The following is an 18559-nucleotide window of genomic DNA, read 5'->3' as shown; positions in this document are numbered from 1 at the left end:
TGCTGGACATGTTGGGGAGGGCTAGTCAAGGAATGAAACAGAAAGCAAGACCGGGTGTGAGGAGGGGAGGTGATAAAAGGATTGTAGGGTGGGGGAGCGGAGGCTGAGGAAAAATTGGGACCTAGCTGGGCCTGGCAAGGAGGGAAGAGGTCAGATGGGTCTGTAGAAAAGGAAGACTGGAAAGACTCAGCGACGCTTGGGGTTGGGACTGAGGGGACAGGCGGGAGGGAAAGAAGGAAGATTTGGGACGAGTCGCATTGGGAACAGAGACTGGGGGGAACCGATGTGTAAAAGAATGCCTGGATGTCAGGCACCTCAGACCGTTTGCCCATTTTACTACAAGAATTATTTAGATCTTGTAGGATGGAAAAATCGAAAGTGCCGTTTTCTGGCTGTTTGGACCTACTGTCGAGTTTGTATTGGGTTCAAGCGGCATTGTAGAAGAAAATAAGGCATTTAGGTTTTAGGTCAGGTGTGTGTTGAAGAGGTTTTAAGTTCTTGAGAACACAGGCTAAGGGAGGAGGAGGAATGGAGGGTGGAAGGTTGCCCATAGTGAAGGAGGCAAGCCCAGAGAAAAGAAAGAGTAGAGACACAGAGAGGAGGAGTTCGGGGGTTCTTGCCCTCCAGAAAAGCAGGAAAGGGGTCAGGGCGTGGAAATAGGGGATTGGGGTTCAAAAATATGTTGGGGCACAAAAAAGAGGATGGGGCGCAAAAGTAAGAGGTTGGGGCACAAAAATAAGAGGTCAGGGTTCAAAAATAAGAGGTCGGGTTTCTTGCCCCTCCCCCAGAAAAGCAGAGAAGGGGTAGAAACAGGGAGAGAAGGGGTCAGGGTGCTTGCCTCTCCCCCAGAAAAGCAGAGAAGGGGTAGAGACAGGGAGAGAAGGGGTGGGGTGCTTGCTTCTCCCCCAGAAAAGTGGGACTTGCCACTTAGGGTGAAGGACCAAGGCAGGTGTCCCTGTAGCGTGGTCAGACACCTCTGAAACGTGGGTGAGTAATCAGAGAGGCGTCCCTGCAATGATTAAACACCAAGGGAAGGCTGCCGTCCCCAGTCCATGATGGGGGCGCTGGAGTTTTGGGTCCATGGATAAAACGTGTCTCCTTTGTCTCGACCAGAAAAGGAAAGGAATTGAAATGAAGAGAAGGGAGAGATTGAAGGGTGGCGCCAAGATTGAAGGGAGAAAGAGGTTGTGGGATAGTGAGAGAGGTTGGAGAAGAGAGTTAAAAAGGGGCCGCTTACCCGATTTAAAATTGGTGAGATGTTCCCTGGGCTGGTGGGTCTGAGGACCCAAGGTTGTAGGTGGATCTTTCTCACGGAGCAAAGAGCAGGAGGACAGGGGATTGATCTCCCAAGGGAGGTCCCCAGATCCGAGTCACAGCACCAAAATGTCATGTGCGTCCGTGTGAAGAGACCACCAAACAGGCTTTGTGTGAGCAATAAAACTTTTTAATCACTTGGGTGCAGGTGGACTGAGTCCGAAAAGAGAGTCAGCGAAGGGAGATAAGGGTGGGGCTGTTTTATAGGATTTGGGTAGGTAAAGGAAAATTACAGTCAAAGGGGGGTTGGGTCACAAGGTGCTCAGTGGGGGAACTTTTTGAGCCAGGATGAGCCAGGAAAAGGAATTTCACAAGGTAATGTCATCGCTTAAGGCAAGGACCGGCCATTTTCACTTCTTTTGTGTTGGAATGTCATCAGTTAAGGCGGGGCAGGGCATTTTCACTTCTTTTGTGATTCTTCAGTTACTTCAGGCCATCTGGGCAGATGTGCAAGTCACAGGGGATGCAATGGCTTGGCTTGGGCTCAGAAGCCTGACACTGTATAATGTATGTGTAAAAGGTTATCATATTCTAGATAATGCTTTGTAACTCCTCATTTTCCTTATGCTCATATTGTTCTACTGGATGTCTTCTCTTTGCCCTCTGGACACGCTCAACATTCTTTTCTTTTGTCTGCCTCAGGAGACCCAGGGGGTGCCCTTTTCCCTTATTTCCAGTTGGGTGAGGTCAAGGGGAAGGAAGCCCTTACAGGAGATAAAAGGGTGGATGGAGATTAAGGAGAGGATATTTATCTCCAGATAGCCTCTTTGTGGCATAGTCTTGAGCTTACTATGCCCCTCTATTGAAATCAGACCTATTAATACACCTAGAAATACATGTACTGACATGCACAGATATACACAGATGCATACATTTTTTTAAAAATTGACTTGTTAAGGCAAAAATGGGAGCATGCCATCTGTTATATTTTGCACTTGGTTTTATTTACTGCATATCAAGGATACCCTATCATATCAGATGATGTGAGTTTCCATATTCTCTTGAATGCCTGCTTAGTACTTCAAAATAAATGTTAAAATAAATGTTCCCCCTTCTCTTATTGGTAGGCTTTATTATTGCCCACTGTTTATTGTTACAAATTATACTTACATGAACAATGTTGTACCCATTTCTTTGTGAACTCCTATAAATATTTCTGCATGATAGAGTTCTTGAAGTATAATTATTAATTAAACATGCACATTTTGTCTTGACAAGTACTGCCTTATTACTAACCTAAAGGGTGGTACTTAATTTACAATATTAGTAGCAAGATAGAAAAATACATTTGTATCTATAACCCTGCCAATGTTAAATATTGTGAGTATTTTCAGTTTTTCTAATGAGATAGAAGGAAAATGGTACTTTATATTTTACTGATCACTAATGAACATATTTCACAAAAGATGTGTTAGGGCTTTTCATTGGAAAATTTGTTGAATCTAAACTGAGTTTAGATTAATTATTAATGTGTAGTTATATATAAATATATAGTTTGCTATATTTAGCTATATGTATTTAAATAGATAAATATCAATAAATATATGTAAGTCAGCACATGTTAATTTTTCATTTTCCTATATTTTTGGAAAAAATGGGGAATTTCTAGGGTTCCCTAGTTACTAGAGTAACATGTAAGAAGTGCAACTGTAGTATAATGTAGATGGGTGGTTTTGTGTGTACTTTATTGACCCCTAGTCTCATGAATAAATGAGCTTGCATTTGCTTAAACAATATGCTTAATTTGTTATATGCTTTTATTATTCATTGTTTACCTTTTGGCCTTTAAACTCTGCATTTGAACTCTTTTCTCTGTGAAAGGAAAATATCTTGGGCCCCCCAAATCACTAAACTAAAGGAAGAAGTCAGGCTCGGAACTGCCTAGAGCAAACCTGCTTCCCATTCTATTCATAGTCTCTCCTCTGCAAACTGAGATAAATGCATATCTGATTGCCTCCTTTGGAGGGGCTAATCAGAAACTCAAAAGAATGCAACCATTTGTCTCTTATCTACCTATGACCTTTGGAAGCCCCCTCCCTGCTTCCAGTTGTCCCACCTTTCCAGATGGAACCAAATGTTCATCTTACCTATGTTGATTGATGTCTCATGTCTCTCTAAAATGTGTAAAATCAAACTGTGGTCTGACCACCTTGGGCACATGCCATCAGGACCTCCTGAGGCTGTGTCACGGGTGCCTGTTCTCAACCTTGGTAAATTAAACTTTCTAAATTAACTGTGATCTGTCTCAAATTTTCGGGGCTCACACTGCATTTTCTGAGAATCTCCTTGGTTATAGGTTTCTTACCTCACTCAATATAAAGTGTCAGGGACTCGTTAATGGAACTAAATCTTTCATTCCTTTACCTGTAAATACTACTGATAAATCAACAGCTTGCTTTTGAGGCTTTTGTTTGGATGAGGTGAGAATGTAAAGTGCCAGTGTTAGGACATACTTGACATTGTCAAGGGATATAACAAGGTCCTTTTGAACCTTCACATTTACAAATCTATTATAGCATATCACTTCCCCAAAGAAGTGCGTATGAAGTAAGTAGAAGAGAATAAAGGCTTTTTGCGATTAGGATACTAGACAGTTGGCCAGAGTCATTAATTACTACCTAAATGGTTTGTTTTTTGACATCAGCCTTGCAGTGTTCACAATTGAGCTTTGAGTTTCAGCAGATTACTTCCATGTTATGACCTTTGGATTATTCATGAATAGTTGAATCTCTAGGTGTTAGATATGTAAATGCCAAGAGCCCTCTGTAAAGTTCCTGATAAGTATTCAGTGGGCAAAAGATAGCCTATATTTAGAATCCCTGTGTTAGTAGAGGCCCCAGAGAGGTTTTTCCCTAACCTCCTAACTTTATAAGTGAAGTGTCCAGGTTAAGTAATGTGGTTGTGATCCTCTGGCTGTTGAGTGTTGGAGCTGCATCACAGACCTCTGTGATACCAGCGTCTGTCAGTCCTGGGATTTTTGCCAACAAGTCCCATGCACTCTCTGTTTAGATCCAGAGAAGGCTCTTAATAAAATTAATCTGTATACTGATTGAATTCATGTTTATATACATTTCACTTTTGAAACGTTTATATACATTTCACTTTTAACATGTATCCTAAAACATGACTCATATGCCTTAGATATTTTTCCTCCACCCCTAGTGACCTGTCAAATGTGGTTTTCTTGGCTATCCTGGCCTGGGTGTGTGTACCTTCTCCCTCAGGCCTATGTTCTTGCAACCCCCGCTCCCCCCGCCCCCATTGTGTACCCTGTACCTCAGTAATACGAGTTTTAAAAGTTTTCTGATTAAGCCGTGCTGTTTCAAATTTCTGTGACTCTGCAGGTTATTGCCTGGAGTATTCTCTCCCCTCCCACAACCACTTATCCTCCAAGAGTCTAAAGCCTTCTTTAATCCCTGTTAGCAGAGTTCATCTTGTCTACTTTGATCTACCCTTAACACCTGTTGCATATCTCCTATCCCTCTGTTACAGCATGTATCACAGTGAATTGCAATAATTTATTTTCGTACTTAGCTTCCCTATTAGACTCTGAGAGTAACACTAGTTGCTAACACTTGACTTGTTACGTGAATAAAATAACTAGGGAGATTCTATGAAAATGTTTCCTTCCTGAGCAAGGGACTATAGGTATCCATAATGGAGTCCGTTAATCTTTGTCAGGGAATGTCCTCCCACATTGTCGTGCTCTAGGAATAACACATGCAACTGAGTAAGAAGTCTAGGTGGGCTGTATTTTGGTTCATGTGTTCTATTTTATCTTTTGTTTGGTGATGCAATGGTTTGAACCATAAGTGGTTAGACACCATGGGTAAGCATCATAATCATATTATGAGCTAGGAAATTAGTGAGGTTATTAAGATTGTTGTTAATTTGCTGAAAGGAAAGTGGTCATTTGGGAAAACTTGTTAGGTTACACTTGAAGTAGGCATAGTTTTTCAGGATTATCTACAGTTCACTTCTCTATCTCTGTTATACCTATCTCTGTTATTTGTCAATAAAATGTTATATGCCCTTTTAAAACTGCAGTTAGTTTTCAAATGTCTTTTTAAAAAAGGTATCAGTATTATGCAAAGAATGCACAAAATGTGATACTAAATTGCAGTGTTTTTAATTACTTTTCAATTATGTCACCTTTTTTATTTTAAAGGGTTTTAAAAAGATTATTTAATTTGTCAGTTATTTAACCCAACTTTCTTCCATCAGAAGCTGGCAACTCCCATTCCTTGCACCTCCCCAAGTTTTGGTGTCATACACATTACATTAGGTATTGAGGGATGGTAATGATAGTCCTGTCTAGCTGGCTAGGCCGACTAAGAATTCCTAAGCCTAGCTGGGGAAGGTGACTTCACCCACCTTTAAACACAGGACTTGTAACTCAGCTCACACCTGACCAATCAGGTAGTAAAGAGAGCTCACTAAAATACCCATTAGGCTAAAAGCAGGAGGTAAAGAAATAGTCAATCATCTATCGCCTGGGAGCACAGGTGGAGGGACAGTGATCAGGATATAAACCCAGGCATTTGAACCGGCAGTGGCGACCCCCTTTGGGTCCCCTCCCGTTGTATGGGAGCTCTGGTTTCACTCTGTTAAATCTTGCAACTGCACACCCTTCTGGTCCATGTTTGTTAGGGCTGCAGCTGAGCTTTCACTCACCGTCCACCACTGATGAACGCCACCGTCACAGACCCGCTGCTGACTTTCACCCCTCCAGATCCGGCACGGTGTCCACTGCACTTCTGATCCAGCAAGACGCCCATTGCCACTCCCGATGAGGCTAGAGGCTCGCCATTGTTTCTGCGTGCTAAGTGCATGTGTTCGTCCTAATCAAGCTGAACACTAGTCGCTGGGTTCCACAGTTCTCTTCCATGACCCATGGCTTCTAATAGAGCTATAACACTCACCGCATGGCCCAAAGTTCCATTCCTTGGAATCCGTGAGGCCGAGAACCCCAGATCAGAGAGCAAAAGGCTTGCTGCCATCTTGGGAGTGGTCTGCCACCATCTTGGGAGCTCTAAGAACAAAGACCCACCAGTAACATCTGGTGGCCTATACAGGGATTCTCCAAAGCCTTGAGTAATATCGGACCACTTACACTTGCTATTCTGTTCTATCCTTCGTTAGAGTCGGAGGAAAATACTGGGCATCTGTCAGCCATTTAAAAATGATTAGCGTGGCTGCCGGACTTAAGACTCAGGTGTCAGGCTTTCTGGGAAAAGGCTAACAGCCCCCAACCCTTCTGAATTGGGAGCGTTGGTCTGCCTGGAACCAGCTTCTGCTTTTACAATTTTCCTGGGGAAGCCGAGGGCCAGCTAGAGGCAGAAAGCTGTCATCCCGAACTCCTGGCATTGGCCGGTCGAGATTATGGTGCAGCTAGAAGTCTTTACTCCACAGTCGCTGATGCATGCGCCCCTACCTCTCCTTCTGACCCATACCTCCTGGGTCCCAACCACCACTTTCTTGAAAGTGTAGCCCCAAAATTCTCCTTACCTCTGAATCTACTTCCTCCGATCCCTGCCTCCTAGGTACTAATGGTTCAGGCTTTCATTTCCTCTCAAGTATTAGAGCAAGTTGTATTTCCAAAGGGATCTGAGGAAGCTCTCCACTGTGTCCTTAGGCATCTAGGCTATGAACCCAGAGAGTCTTGTCCCTGGTGTCCCTCCCAGTTCAGGTATACAGCTGTTGACATGGGCAGTTATGTGGGACCCGTTCCCCACCACCCTTGCCAGGGCCCCAGATTTGTAAATGGCTGGGAGGATTGCTCTCCCATTAATTTAAGATGCTCTCCTCCCAATTTCTACCCAGCTTACCGGCCCTTCCCCCCTCCCCACCCCGCAATACAATCTCCAAGCCTCAACTCCTTGGCCAGGGCCTTAGAATGATAACCCAGTACTTTAACAACTGAAACTGGGTCTACCACAACATAACAGATCAGGATGAAAGCGAATTGAGTAAATTAAAGGGAAGAGCATATTCCTATAGTGGCAAATGGGGGCAATGTCATTCTGCTATGTTCCCAAAATCCATCTATCAAAAGAGAAGGGAGAAAGAGAGGGGGAAAAGAGAGAGGCAGAGAGACAAAGGGAGTCAGAGAGAGAGAGAGAGAGAGACAGAAAGTCAAAAAGAGAGAAAGAGAAGTAGTAAAGAAGAAACAGTGTACCCTATTCCTTTAAAAGCCAGGGTAAATTTAAAACCTGTAATTGATAATTGAAGGTCTTCTCCTTGACCCTATAACACTCTAATACCCACCTTGTTGTCAGTGTAAACAAGGGCATAGCTAAAAGCAATGGGGCCACTGACAACCCGTAGCCTTCCTATCAAAAATCCTTAATCCAGTAACCCACAGATGGCTCAAATGCATTCAATCTGTAGCGGCAACTGCTTTGCTAGCAGAAGAAAGTAGAAGAATAACTTTTAGAGGAAAGCTCATCATGAGCATACCTCACCAGTTCAGAAATATCCTAAGTAAAAAAGGTAGCTTACTAACTCAAAAATATTAAAGTATGGGGCTATTCTGTTAGAAGAAGATGATTTAACATTAACCACTGAAAATTCCCTTAACCCAGCAGATTTCCTAACAGGGGATTTAAATCTTAATTACCATACAAAGTTCCAACCAGACCTAGGAGGAACTCCCTTCAGGATAGGACGATAGATGGTTCCTCCTGGGTGATTCAGGGAAAAAAAACAGAATGTGTATTCAGTAATTGATAGGGAAACTCTTGTAGAAGCAGAGTTAGAAAAATTGTCTAATAATTGGTCTGCTCAAATGTGCGAGCTGTTTGCACTCAGCCAAGCCTTAAAGTACTTACAGAACCAGGAAGGAACGATCTATACCAATTCTAAGTTAATTTAGACTAAACAAAGTCTTATTAATAGCAAAGGATAATTGAAATTCCAGACTTACAAGGTTTTCAATAAAAGTAAAGTTGCTAAAAGTTAACAGTGTAACATATATTATCCTAACTTCTAATCTTGTGGCCTTAGACGGTCTAGTCCCCAGGCATGAAGGAAGTTTGCTTTGGATAAAAATGGTTATCATAAAAAAAAAAAAAAATCTATCTCAATCCTGACTCAAAAGGTTATCTACACCCTCTAGGAACTATTGTTTATGGGAATGCACCTTGATGGGGCAACTGGTTTGTTATGAAACACTCAGGAACCCATCCTAGCTCTAGAACTCAACCCTGAGCACAAAGGCAATGTTGGGCACGCTGGTAAAGGACCACTGGAATCCAGCAGCCCAGACCCCTTTCTTTGTCGGTCAAGAAAGGTGGGAAAACAGGTGCAGGACTGCTACATCAGTGAGCGTAACTAATCTGATAAGCAGAAGTCCATGGGTGGTTACGCACCCTGGAAAGGAATAAGCATTAGGACCATAGAGGACGCCGTAGGACTAATGCTCATCGGAAAATGACTAGGGCTGCTGGCATCCCTATGTTCTTTTTCCAGATGGGAAACGTTTCCCCCAACGCAAAAACGCCCCTAAGATGTATTCTGGAGAATTGGGACCAATTTGACCCTCAGACCCTAAGAGAGAAATGACTTATATTCTTCTGCAGTACCGCCTGGCCACAATATCCTCTTCAAGTGGGAGAAACCTGGCCTCCTGAGGGAAGTATAAATTATAACACCATCTTACAGCTAGACCTCTTTTGTAGAAAAGAGGGCAAATGGAGTGACATGCCGTATGTGCAAACTTTCTTTTCATTAAGAGACAACTCACAATTATGTAAAAAGTGTAATTTATGCCGTACAGGAAGCCCTCAGAGTCTACTTCCCTATGCCGGTGTCCCCCTGGCTCCTTTCCCAACTAATAAGGACCTCCCTTCAACCCAAACTGTCTCCAAAGGAGATAGGCAAAGGGGTAAACAATGAACCAAGGAGTGCAAGTATTCCCCGATTATGCCCCCTCCAAGCAGTGGGAGGAGGAGAATTCGGCCCAGCCAGCGTGCATGTACCTTCTTCCCTCTCAGACTTGAAGCAAATTAAAATAGACCTAGGTAAATTCTCAGATAACCCTGATGGCTATATTGAGATTTTACAAGGGTTAGGACAATCCTTTGATCCGACATGGAAAGATACAATGTTACTGCTAGATCAGACACTAACCCCAAATGAGACAAGTGCCGCCATAACTGCAGCCCAAGAGTTTGGCGATCTCTGGTATCTCAGTCAGGTCAATGATAGGATGACAACAGAGGAAAGAGAACAATTCCCCACAGGCCAGCAGGCAGTTCCCAGTGTAGACCCTCCTGGGGACACAGAACATGGAGCTTGGTGCCACAGACATTTGCTAACTTGCGTGCTAGAAGGACTAAGGAACACTAGGAAGAAGCCTATAAATTATTCAGTGATGTCCACTATAACACAGGGAAAGGAAGAAAATCCTACTGCCTTTCTGGAGAGACTAAGGGAGGCATTGAGAAAGCATACCTCTCTGTCACCTGACTCTATTGAAGGCCAACTAATCTTAAAAGATAAGTTTATCATTCAGTCAGCTGCAGACATTAGAAAAAACTTCGTAAGTCCACCTTAGACCCAGAGCAAAACTTGGAAACCCTATTGAACCTGGCAAGCTCGGTTTTTTATAATAGTGATGAGGAAGAGCGGGCGGAACGGGACAAATGGGATAAAAAAAGGCTCTCAGGCAAGTGAACTTTGGAGGCTTTGGAAGAGGAAAAGGCTGGGCAAATCAAATGCCTAACAGGGCTTGCTTCCAGTGTGGTCTGCAAGGACACTTTAAAAAAGATTTTAAAAAAGATTGTCTGAATAGAAATAAGCTGCCCCCTCGTCCATGCCCCTTATGTCAAGGGAATCACTGGAAGGCCCACTGCCCCAGCAGACGAAAGTCCTCTGAGTCAGAAGCCGTTAACCAGATGATCCAGCAGCAGCAGGACTGTGGGTGCCTGGGGCAAGTGCTAGCCTATGCCATCACCCTCACAGAGCCCCAGGTATGCTTGACCATTGAGGGCCAGGAGGTTAATTGTCTCCTGGACACTGATGCAGCCTTCTCATTCTTACTCTCCTGTCCCGGACAGCTGTCCTCCAGACCTGTCACTATTTGAGGGGTCCTAGCACAGGCAGTCATTAGATACTTCTCCCAGCCACTAAGTTGGGACTGGGTAACTTTACTCTTTTCACATGTCTTTCTAATTATGCCTGAAAGCCCCACTCGTTTGTTAGGGAGATACATCCTAGCAAAAGTAGGAGCCATTATACACCTGAACATAGGAGAAGGAACACCTGTTTGTTGTCCCCTGCTTGAGGAAGGAATTAATCCTGAAGTCTGGGCAACAGAAGGACAATATGGACGAGTGAAGAATGCCCGTCCCATTCAAGTTAAACTAAAGGATTCTGCCTCCTTTGCCTACCAAAGGCAGTACCCTCTTAGACCTGAGGCCCAACAAGGACTCCAGAAGATTGTTAAGGACCTAAAAGCCCAAGGTCATGCAGTAGCCCCTGCAATATTCCACTTTTAGGAGTACAGAAACCCAACGGACAGTGGAGGTTAGTGCAAGATCTCAGGATTATCAACGAGGCTGTTGTCCCTCTGTACCAGCTGTACCTAACCCTTATACTCTGCTTTCCCAAATACCAGAGGAAGCAGAGTGGTTTACAGTCCTGGACCTTAAGGATGCCTTTTTCTGCATCCCTGTACATTCTGACTCTCAATTCTTGTTTGCCTTTGAAGATCCTTAAAACTCAACGTCTCAACTCACCTGGACTATTTTACCCCAAGGGTTCAGGGATAGCTCCCATCTATTTGGACAGGCATTAGCCCAAGACTTGAGCCACTTCTCATACTTGGACACTCTTGTCCTTTGGTATGTGGATGATTTACTTTTAGCCACCCGTTCAGAAACCCTGTGCCATCAAGCCACCCAAACGCTCTTAAAGTTCCTCGCCACCTGTGGCTACAAGGTATCCAAACCAAAGGCTCAGCTCTGCTCACAGCAAGTTTTAAATACTTAGGGCTAAAATTATTCGAAGGCACCTGGGCCCTCAGTGAGGAACACATCCAGCCTATACTGGCTTATGCTGATCCCCAAACCCTACTAACTGTTGGATGTGCCACCCCCTGCACTTCAGGCCATACATTTCAATCCCTGTATCTTTAACCTCCTTGTTAAGTTTGTCTCTTCTGGAGTCGATGCTGTAAAACTACAAATGGTTCTTTAAATGGAGCCCCAGATGCAGTCCATGACTAAGATCTACCGCGGATCCCTGGACTGGCCTGCTAGCCCATGCTCTGATGTTGATGACATCAAAGGCACCCCTCCTGAGGAAATCTCAACTGCATGCCCCCTTCTATGCCCCAGTTCAGCAGGAAGCAGTTAGAGTGGTTGTCAGCCAACTTCCCCAACAGCACTTGGGTTTTCCTGTTGAGATGGGGGAACTGAGAGACAGGACTAGCTGGATTTCCTAGGCTGACTAAGAATCCCTAAGCCTAGCTGGGGAAAGTGACTGCATCCACCTTTAAACACGGGGCTTGTAACTCAGCTCACACCTGACCAATCAGGTAGTAAAGAGAGCTCACTAAAATACCCATTAGGCTAAAAGCAGGAGGTAAAAAAAAATAGTCATCTATCGCCTGAGAGCACGGGGAGGGACAGTGATCAGGATGTAAACCTAGGCATTCGAACTGGCAGTGGCAACCCCCTTTGGGTCCCCTCCCATTGTGTGGGAGCTTTGTTTTCACTCTATTAAATCTTGCAACTGCACACTCTTCTGGGCCATGTTTGTTAGGGCTCGAGCTGAACTTTCGCTCGCTGTCCACCACTGCTGAATGCTGCTGTTGCAGACCAGCCATTGACTTTCACCCCTATGGATCTGGCACGGTGTCCTCTGTGCTTCTGATCCAGCAAGGCGCCCATTGCCACTCCCGATCAGGCTAGAGGCTCGCCATTGTTTCTGCGTGGTTAAGTGCGTGTGTTTGTCCTCATTGAGCTGAACACTAGTTGCTGGGTTCCATGGTTCTCCTCCATGACCCACGGCTTCTAATGGAGCTATAACACTCACCGCATGGCCCAAGGTTCCATTCCTTGGAATCCGTGAAGCCAAGAACCCCCCAGGTCAGAGAGCAGAAGGCTTGCTGCCATCTTGGGAGCAGCCCACCACCATCTTGGGAGCTCTAAGAACAAAGACCTGCCAGTAACAGTAAGATAAGAAAGACATAAGGCTTTCTCACTAAGTTTCTATGAATTCTAAAATTCAGAATAATTTTTGTATGAGGTATTAAACATTTAGTTTATAATTGTAAATCTTTATTTTATAGCCTATTTAAAAACAGGTATATATTTAACTACAGATGTAATATATTCTTGAAAAGGAAACATAGTGTAACATTTTAGCCTGAGTGTGGACTCTGACACCAAGTTACCTGGCTTCAAGTTCCAGTTTTGTTATTTACTAGCTGTGTAGCTTTAGTAAGTTACTTAACCCCTTGCTGCCTCAATAGCTTTATATGTAAAATTAAGGTAATGAAAATACCTACATTATGAGATTGCTGTGACTGGTGAACAGGTCGACATGTAAAATACATGAAACAGTGCCTGGAATATTTTAAAAGCTAGTTACATTTTAGGTGTTACTGTAATTGAAATAATCCAGAAAATTGGAATTCCCCATATTATAAGAGAACAGTAAATATTGTCAGATTTTATATCACATAGCATAATTTTTTAAAAATTTATTTAAAAATCTACAAACAGTAAAGTTCCCTTTTTAAAAAATATACTTTCTATGGATTTTCACAAATGTGTATAGTCTTGTGACTGTCACAGGTGTGTGAACTGGAACAAATCCATCTTAAATAGGAGCTGGGTAAAATGAGGCTGAAACTTACTGGGCTGCATTTTCAGATGGTTAAGGCATTCTAAGTCACAGGATGAGATAGGAGGTCACCACAAAATACAGGTCATAAAGACCTTGCTGATAAAACAGGTTGCAGTTAAGGAGCTGGCCAAAACCCACCAAAACCAAGATGGCAACAAGAGTGACCTTTGATGGTCCTCACTGCTACACTCCCACCAGCACCATGACAGTTTACAAATGCCAGGGCAATGTCAAGAAGTTACCCTATAAGGTCTAAAAGGGGGAGGCGTGAATAATCCCTACCTTTTTTAGCATATCATCAAGAAATAACCATAAAAATGGGCAACCAGCAGCCCTCAGGGCTGCATTGTCTGTGGAGTAGCCATTCTTTCATTCCTTTACTTTCGTAATAAACTTGGTTTCAGTTTGCATCGTGGACTCGCCCTGAATTCATTCTTGTGTGAGATGCAAGAACCCTTTCTTGGGGTCTGGATCAGGACAGCTTTCCTGTAACATAACCTAAACAGGAAATAGAACAGTTTCCAATTTCCTCAACCCCCTAAACTTCTTCTTTTTTTATTTTTTATTTATTTTTTTTGAGAGGGAGTCTCACTGTTGCCAGGCTGGAGTGCAGTGGCGCCATCTCAGCTCACTGCAACCTCCGACTCCGGGTTCAAGCGATTCTCCTACCTCACCCTCCCAAATAGCTAGGAGTACAGGCACGCGCCACCATGCCCAGCTAATTTTTGTATTTTTCGTAGAGACGGGGTTTCATCATGTTGACCGGGATGGTCTCGATCTCCTGACCTCGTGATCTGCTCCCCTCGGCTTCCCAAAGTGCTGGGATTACAGGCACGAGCCACCTCGTGCCTGACCAACCCCTAAATTTATATTGTGTTGTTTCTTTGTAATCAAACCATCTCCCTACTTCTAATCTTTGCCAACCACTGATCTGTTTCCCTATCCTTTGGTTTTGCCTTATCTGGAATGTCATATAAATGAAATAATCCAGTAAAAGATTTTAAAACCATATCTTTTGTTTAGCATAATGCATTTGAGATTAACTCAACATGTTGCATGGATCAATAGTTTGTCTTTATTCTGAGTAGTATGTCATTGTGTGGATGTACTATGGTTTTGTTTATCCATTCTCCCTGACTGACAATTGGGTGGTTTCCAGTTTTTGGTAATTATGAATAATGCTGCTGTAAATAATTATGTATAGGTTTTTATGTGAACATACATTTTCATTTGTCTTAGATATTGAGTAGAATTTCTGGATTTTATTGTAAGTGTCTATTTAGCATTTTAAGAAACTGCCAAACTTTTCCAAAGTGGCCATCCCATTTTGCATTCCCACCAGCAGTGTTTGCAAGTTCTGGTTGCTGCATATCCTTGTCAGCTCCTGGTATTGTCAGTAGTTTTATTGTTTAAAAAAAAATTTTTTTAGCTATTCCAAATAAGTATATAGCTAGCATAATTTGGAACCAAGTTTGTCCATCAAACTCTTGAGACTTGGAAGATACAGAATAGGGCTAGATTAAATGCAGAGCCACATAGGAGCTCATAAGGAAGAGATGGAGGGACCATTAGATTTGTGAGAGCTTTGCAATTTCTGTCATATTCACTGTTATAATCTCCAGATGACTAACATAGTGTCTGGCACACAGTAATTGGGATATCTTTGTATGTTTATTGAATCATTGAAAATCAACAAATGATTGAAAGAGAAGGAATAGAAGTAGGATGGAAATAATTTTAGATTAGATTTGGTCTGAGTAATCCCAGTATATTCATGTGACACACACCTTTCTACCCGTTTAAGTCTATGTTTAGAGACATATTTCAGGGCTAATTTCTGGCTCCTTCACAGGAGAAAGAGAGCATGATATAGCAGAAGCAGCAGTAAGCAGAAAAGATTTGATGCTACTAATTTGTTGTGTGGATTTAGGAAAGTCTTCTTAACTCTCCTGAGCCTCAGCTTCATCACTGCATAATGAAAATATTTTATTATATGATAGCTAAGTTACTTTATATATTTTTTTCTGTTAATCACATCAAATCAGAAATTGGTGAGGAAGAAGCATGCCAGAGACTTGATGGGGGAAGCATTATATATGGATACAATGTGAAGTGTAGCTCTGCAGGGAGTTGAGGGGTGAGGGTCTAAACACAGAGCTAGCTAATCACTAATTGGCAGAAAAAAACAACAACAGTAGATAAAGGTAGTTACAGGGATTTCAAATAGAGCAGCAGCATTGCAGGACTGGGGGGCGGGGCGGGTGTATAAAAGGAAGTAGGCATTGAGAATACCAAATTTAGATGTTTGTAGGGTATTTTTTTTTCTTTTTTCTGGGGAGAAGCTAGCTATAGTGTCATCAATGCAAAGAGGAAGACCTGAGCCTCAGAGAAAGGAAAGTTGAGGATAGGTGGTAACAGACCACTCCAGGCCCCATGTGTGAGCTCTGGGAGTTGTTCAGCCTGCTGCTTTCCAGTAGTCTTTTTCCATTATTACTCCATTACCCCACCTCTTAAAAGTTTAGATCTAGAGTTTAGCAAAAAGCCAGCTCTTAGTTGATGTTTATTCAGTTTGTACTTTGAAGGATTTTGTACACGGTACTGTCAAGTATCAGTAGAAATTTAAAAATAGTAGTCAGTCAGGCGCAGTGGCTTACGCCTGTAATCCCAGCATTTTGGGAGGCTGAGGCGACCAGATCATGAGGTCAAGAGATCCAGACCACCCTGGCCAACAGGGTGAAACCCTGTCCCTACTAAAAATACAAAAATTAGATGAGCATGGTGGCGCGCGCCTGTAATCCCGGCTGCTCCAGAGGCTGAGGCAGGAGAACCTCCTGAACCCGGGAGGCAGAGCTTGCAGTGAGCCGAGATCGCGCCACTGCACTGCAGCTTGGCGACAGAGTGAAACGCCACCTTAAAACAAACAAACAAACAAATAAAAACTTAGTATACTGTCAGTCTTGATTGTGTGTTTTAAGGGATTTGACCTGTTTTGTTGTTTGTCTGATATTTTTAAAAAGCACCATGACATTTGAAAATGTATTCTGTTTCCTGTTGTGATTCTTTTAAAATATTCAGAGGTCTTGATCTCTGAGATACCTTTTTGCTACATAGATTTTAAGGCCATTTTTTTCATCATTTCAATGTTTCTAACAATTTTATTCTGAGGCAAAACACAGTTTTTCTCTAACATAGTTTAAGTTGTAAAATCAAATGTTTATTCATATTAGACTATGTTTCCAACAAGCATTCCAACATCAGTATGATGTTCTGGTTATCAGGACCCCCTACAGTAATCTTTGGAAATAGCCAGTGAAGAGTCTAAGTTCTACTTAACCCTTCAACTCATAAAAAGCCAATTAAAGACCAAGTACCCAAGATGTTATTTTCAGATTCTAATATAAAGAATTAATATTTCTGGATTTTAAAAAATTTCAATGTACTCTGCTAACTTGCCATTGTTTTTAGGTGTATAGTAGTCCCCTCCTTACCCACAGTTTTGCTTTCCGCAGTTTGAGTTACCCAAAGTCAACTGTGGTTTGAATGTTTTATGGAAAATTCCAGAAATAAACAACTGATGGGTTTTAAATTTGTGTACCATTCTGAGTAGCGGGATGAAATCTGATGCCATGCTTCTCTGTCGCATTCAGGATGTGAATTATCCCTTTGTCCAGTGCGTTGATGCAATATATGCTATCCTGCCTGCCTGTTAGTCCCTTAATAGCTGTTTCTGTGATCAGATTGACTGTCGGGGTATAGCAGTGCTTGTGTTCAGGGAGCCTTTATTTTACTTAATAATACTTTATTAATAATAGTTATTATTAATCTCTCACCACGCCTAATTGGTAAGTTAAACTTCATCATGGTATGTATGTAATGTATATGAAGGGTTTAGTACAATGTGTGATTCAGGCATCCACTAGGGGTCTTGGAATGGATCCAAAGTGGGGACTGTTGTACTCAACTTGGGAAACTTGTCTGTAGTTTTCAGTCAATTGCTTCTAGTTCTGGATAGGAAAACACTCTGGAATATTTTATGAGTTTGTGTTAGATAACACCTTAGAAAGGAAAATACATGGTTTTATGATTTTAAAAAAAGGCTTCTTAAACTAGATAACTCTTTTTGGAGGTCAGATATTTGCTCTGTTGAGAGTATCACTTTCTTTTTTTTGAAACAGTCTCACTGTGTTGTCCCAGCTGGAGTGCAGTGGTGCGATCTCAGCTCACTGTAACATCTACCTCAGCCTCCCATGTAGCTGGGATTACAGGCACAGTACCACACCTGGCTAATTTTTGTATTTTTAGTGGAGATGTATTTTAGTGTTTCACCATGTTGGCCAGGCTGGTCTCGGACTCCTGGCCTCAAGTGATCCACCGCCCGCCCCCCCCCCGCCCAGCCTCCTAAAGTGCTGGGATTACAGGCGTGAGTCACCACACCCGACCAGAGAATATAAATTTCTAATGTACTGGCAACTTGTTAGACCAGTAGAGCATGTAGGAGGGTCACCTCTTTGAAATTCAGGCACTTATATTGTTTATTAGAGCCTTTCTGTAGCCCTAAAATTAGTGATCATTTTATGCTCCATCATCCTGAAATTGAATTCAAGCTGTTAAATGTATAGTAACAAAATATATCCTTTTTTTTTTTAAATATCTTTCAGAATCATGGCGTCATGGAAAGGGATTTACTTTATACTGACTCTGTTTTGGGGAAGCTTTTTTGGAAGCATTTTCATGCTGGGTCCCTTTTTACCTTTGATGTTTGTAAACCCGTCTTGGTATCGCTGGATCAACAACCGCCTTGTGGCAACATGGCTCACCCTACCTGTGGTAAGTTACACACCAGAGGAGACTGTCTGCTTGTACTAGAGTGCCCCCTACCCCTGATAGATACCTAAATCCATGGATGTTCAAGTCTCTACAATATTTGCACATATCCTATGCACATCCTTCTGTATGCTTTAAATATTCTCTAGATTGCTTATAATACCGAATACAACATAAATGTTATGTAAGTAGTTGTTATTGTTAGGGAATTGTATTGCTTAGGGAATAATAACAAGAAAAAAAAAGTCTGTGCATTCTCAGTATAGGTTCAACCATCCTTTTTTCCCATGAATATATTTGACCCATGATTGGTTGAATTCACAAATGCAGACCCCAAGGATGTAGAGGGCTGAATGTGTTTTGCTGTGTTCCATTGGGCTTCTTAGATCTATAGGTTGGTTGGTTTTTGTTTTTTTTTTTAACTGGGAAATTTTAGACCATTATTTTTTTCACATTTTTTTCTGCCTTATTCTCTCTCTTCTCATTTTGGGAACTACAATTACATGTATGTTAGATTGATTATCTTGTCACATATGTCACAAAGGCTCTCTTCCTTTTCTTCCCT

At 42.4% G+C, this 18559-nt stretch overlaps 1 protein-coding gene and 1 pseudogene across 11 annotated transcripts in view; both read left to right on the top strand.

The window, feature by feature from the left end:
- Positions 1-18559, top strand: part of LCLAT1 (lysocardiolipin acyltransferase 1) — a 215352-nt gene that overhangs the window by 72472 nt on the left and 124321 nt on the right. For all 10 annotated transcript variants that reach the window (XM_077959801.1, XM_001104502.5, XM_077959800.1 and 7 more), the window contains one exon: positions 17829-17997. In XM_077959801.1, the coding sequence (XP_077815927.1) occupies positions 17833-17997 (165 nt within the window). In that variant the 5' untranslated portion in view covers positions 17829-17832. The remainder of the gene's footprint in view (positions 1-17828; positions 17998-18559) is intronic.
- LOC144333610 (uncharacterized) lies at positions 8682-15808 on the top strand (annotated as a pseudogene). Its single transcript, XR_013402497.1, has one exon. The product of XR_013402497.1 is annotated as an uncharacterized LOC144333610 (transcript).

This window comes from Macaca mulatta, chromosome 13, assembly GCF_049350105.2.
Source record: "Macaca mulatta isolate MMU2019108-1 chromosome 13, T2T-MMU8v2.0, whole genome shotgun sequence".
Lineage (NCBI taxonomy): Eukaryota > Metazoa > Chordata > Mammalia > Primates > Cercopithecidae > Macaca > Macaca mulatta.
The sequence above is the reverse complement of the archived record's forward strand: the minus strand, read 5'-3'. Positions and strand labels throughout refer to the sequence as shown.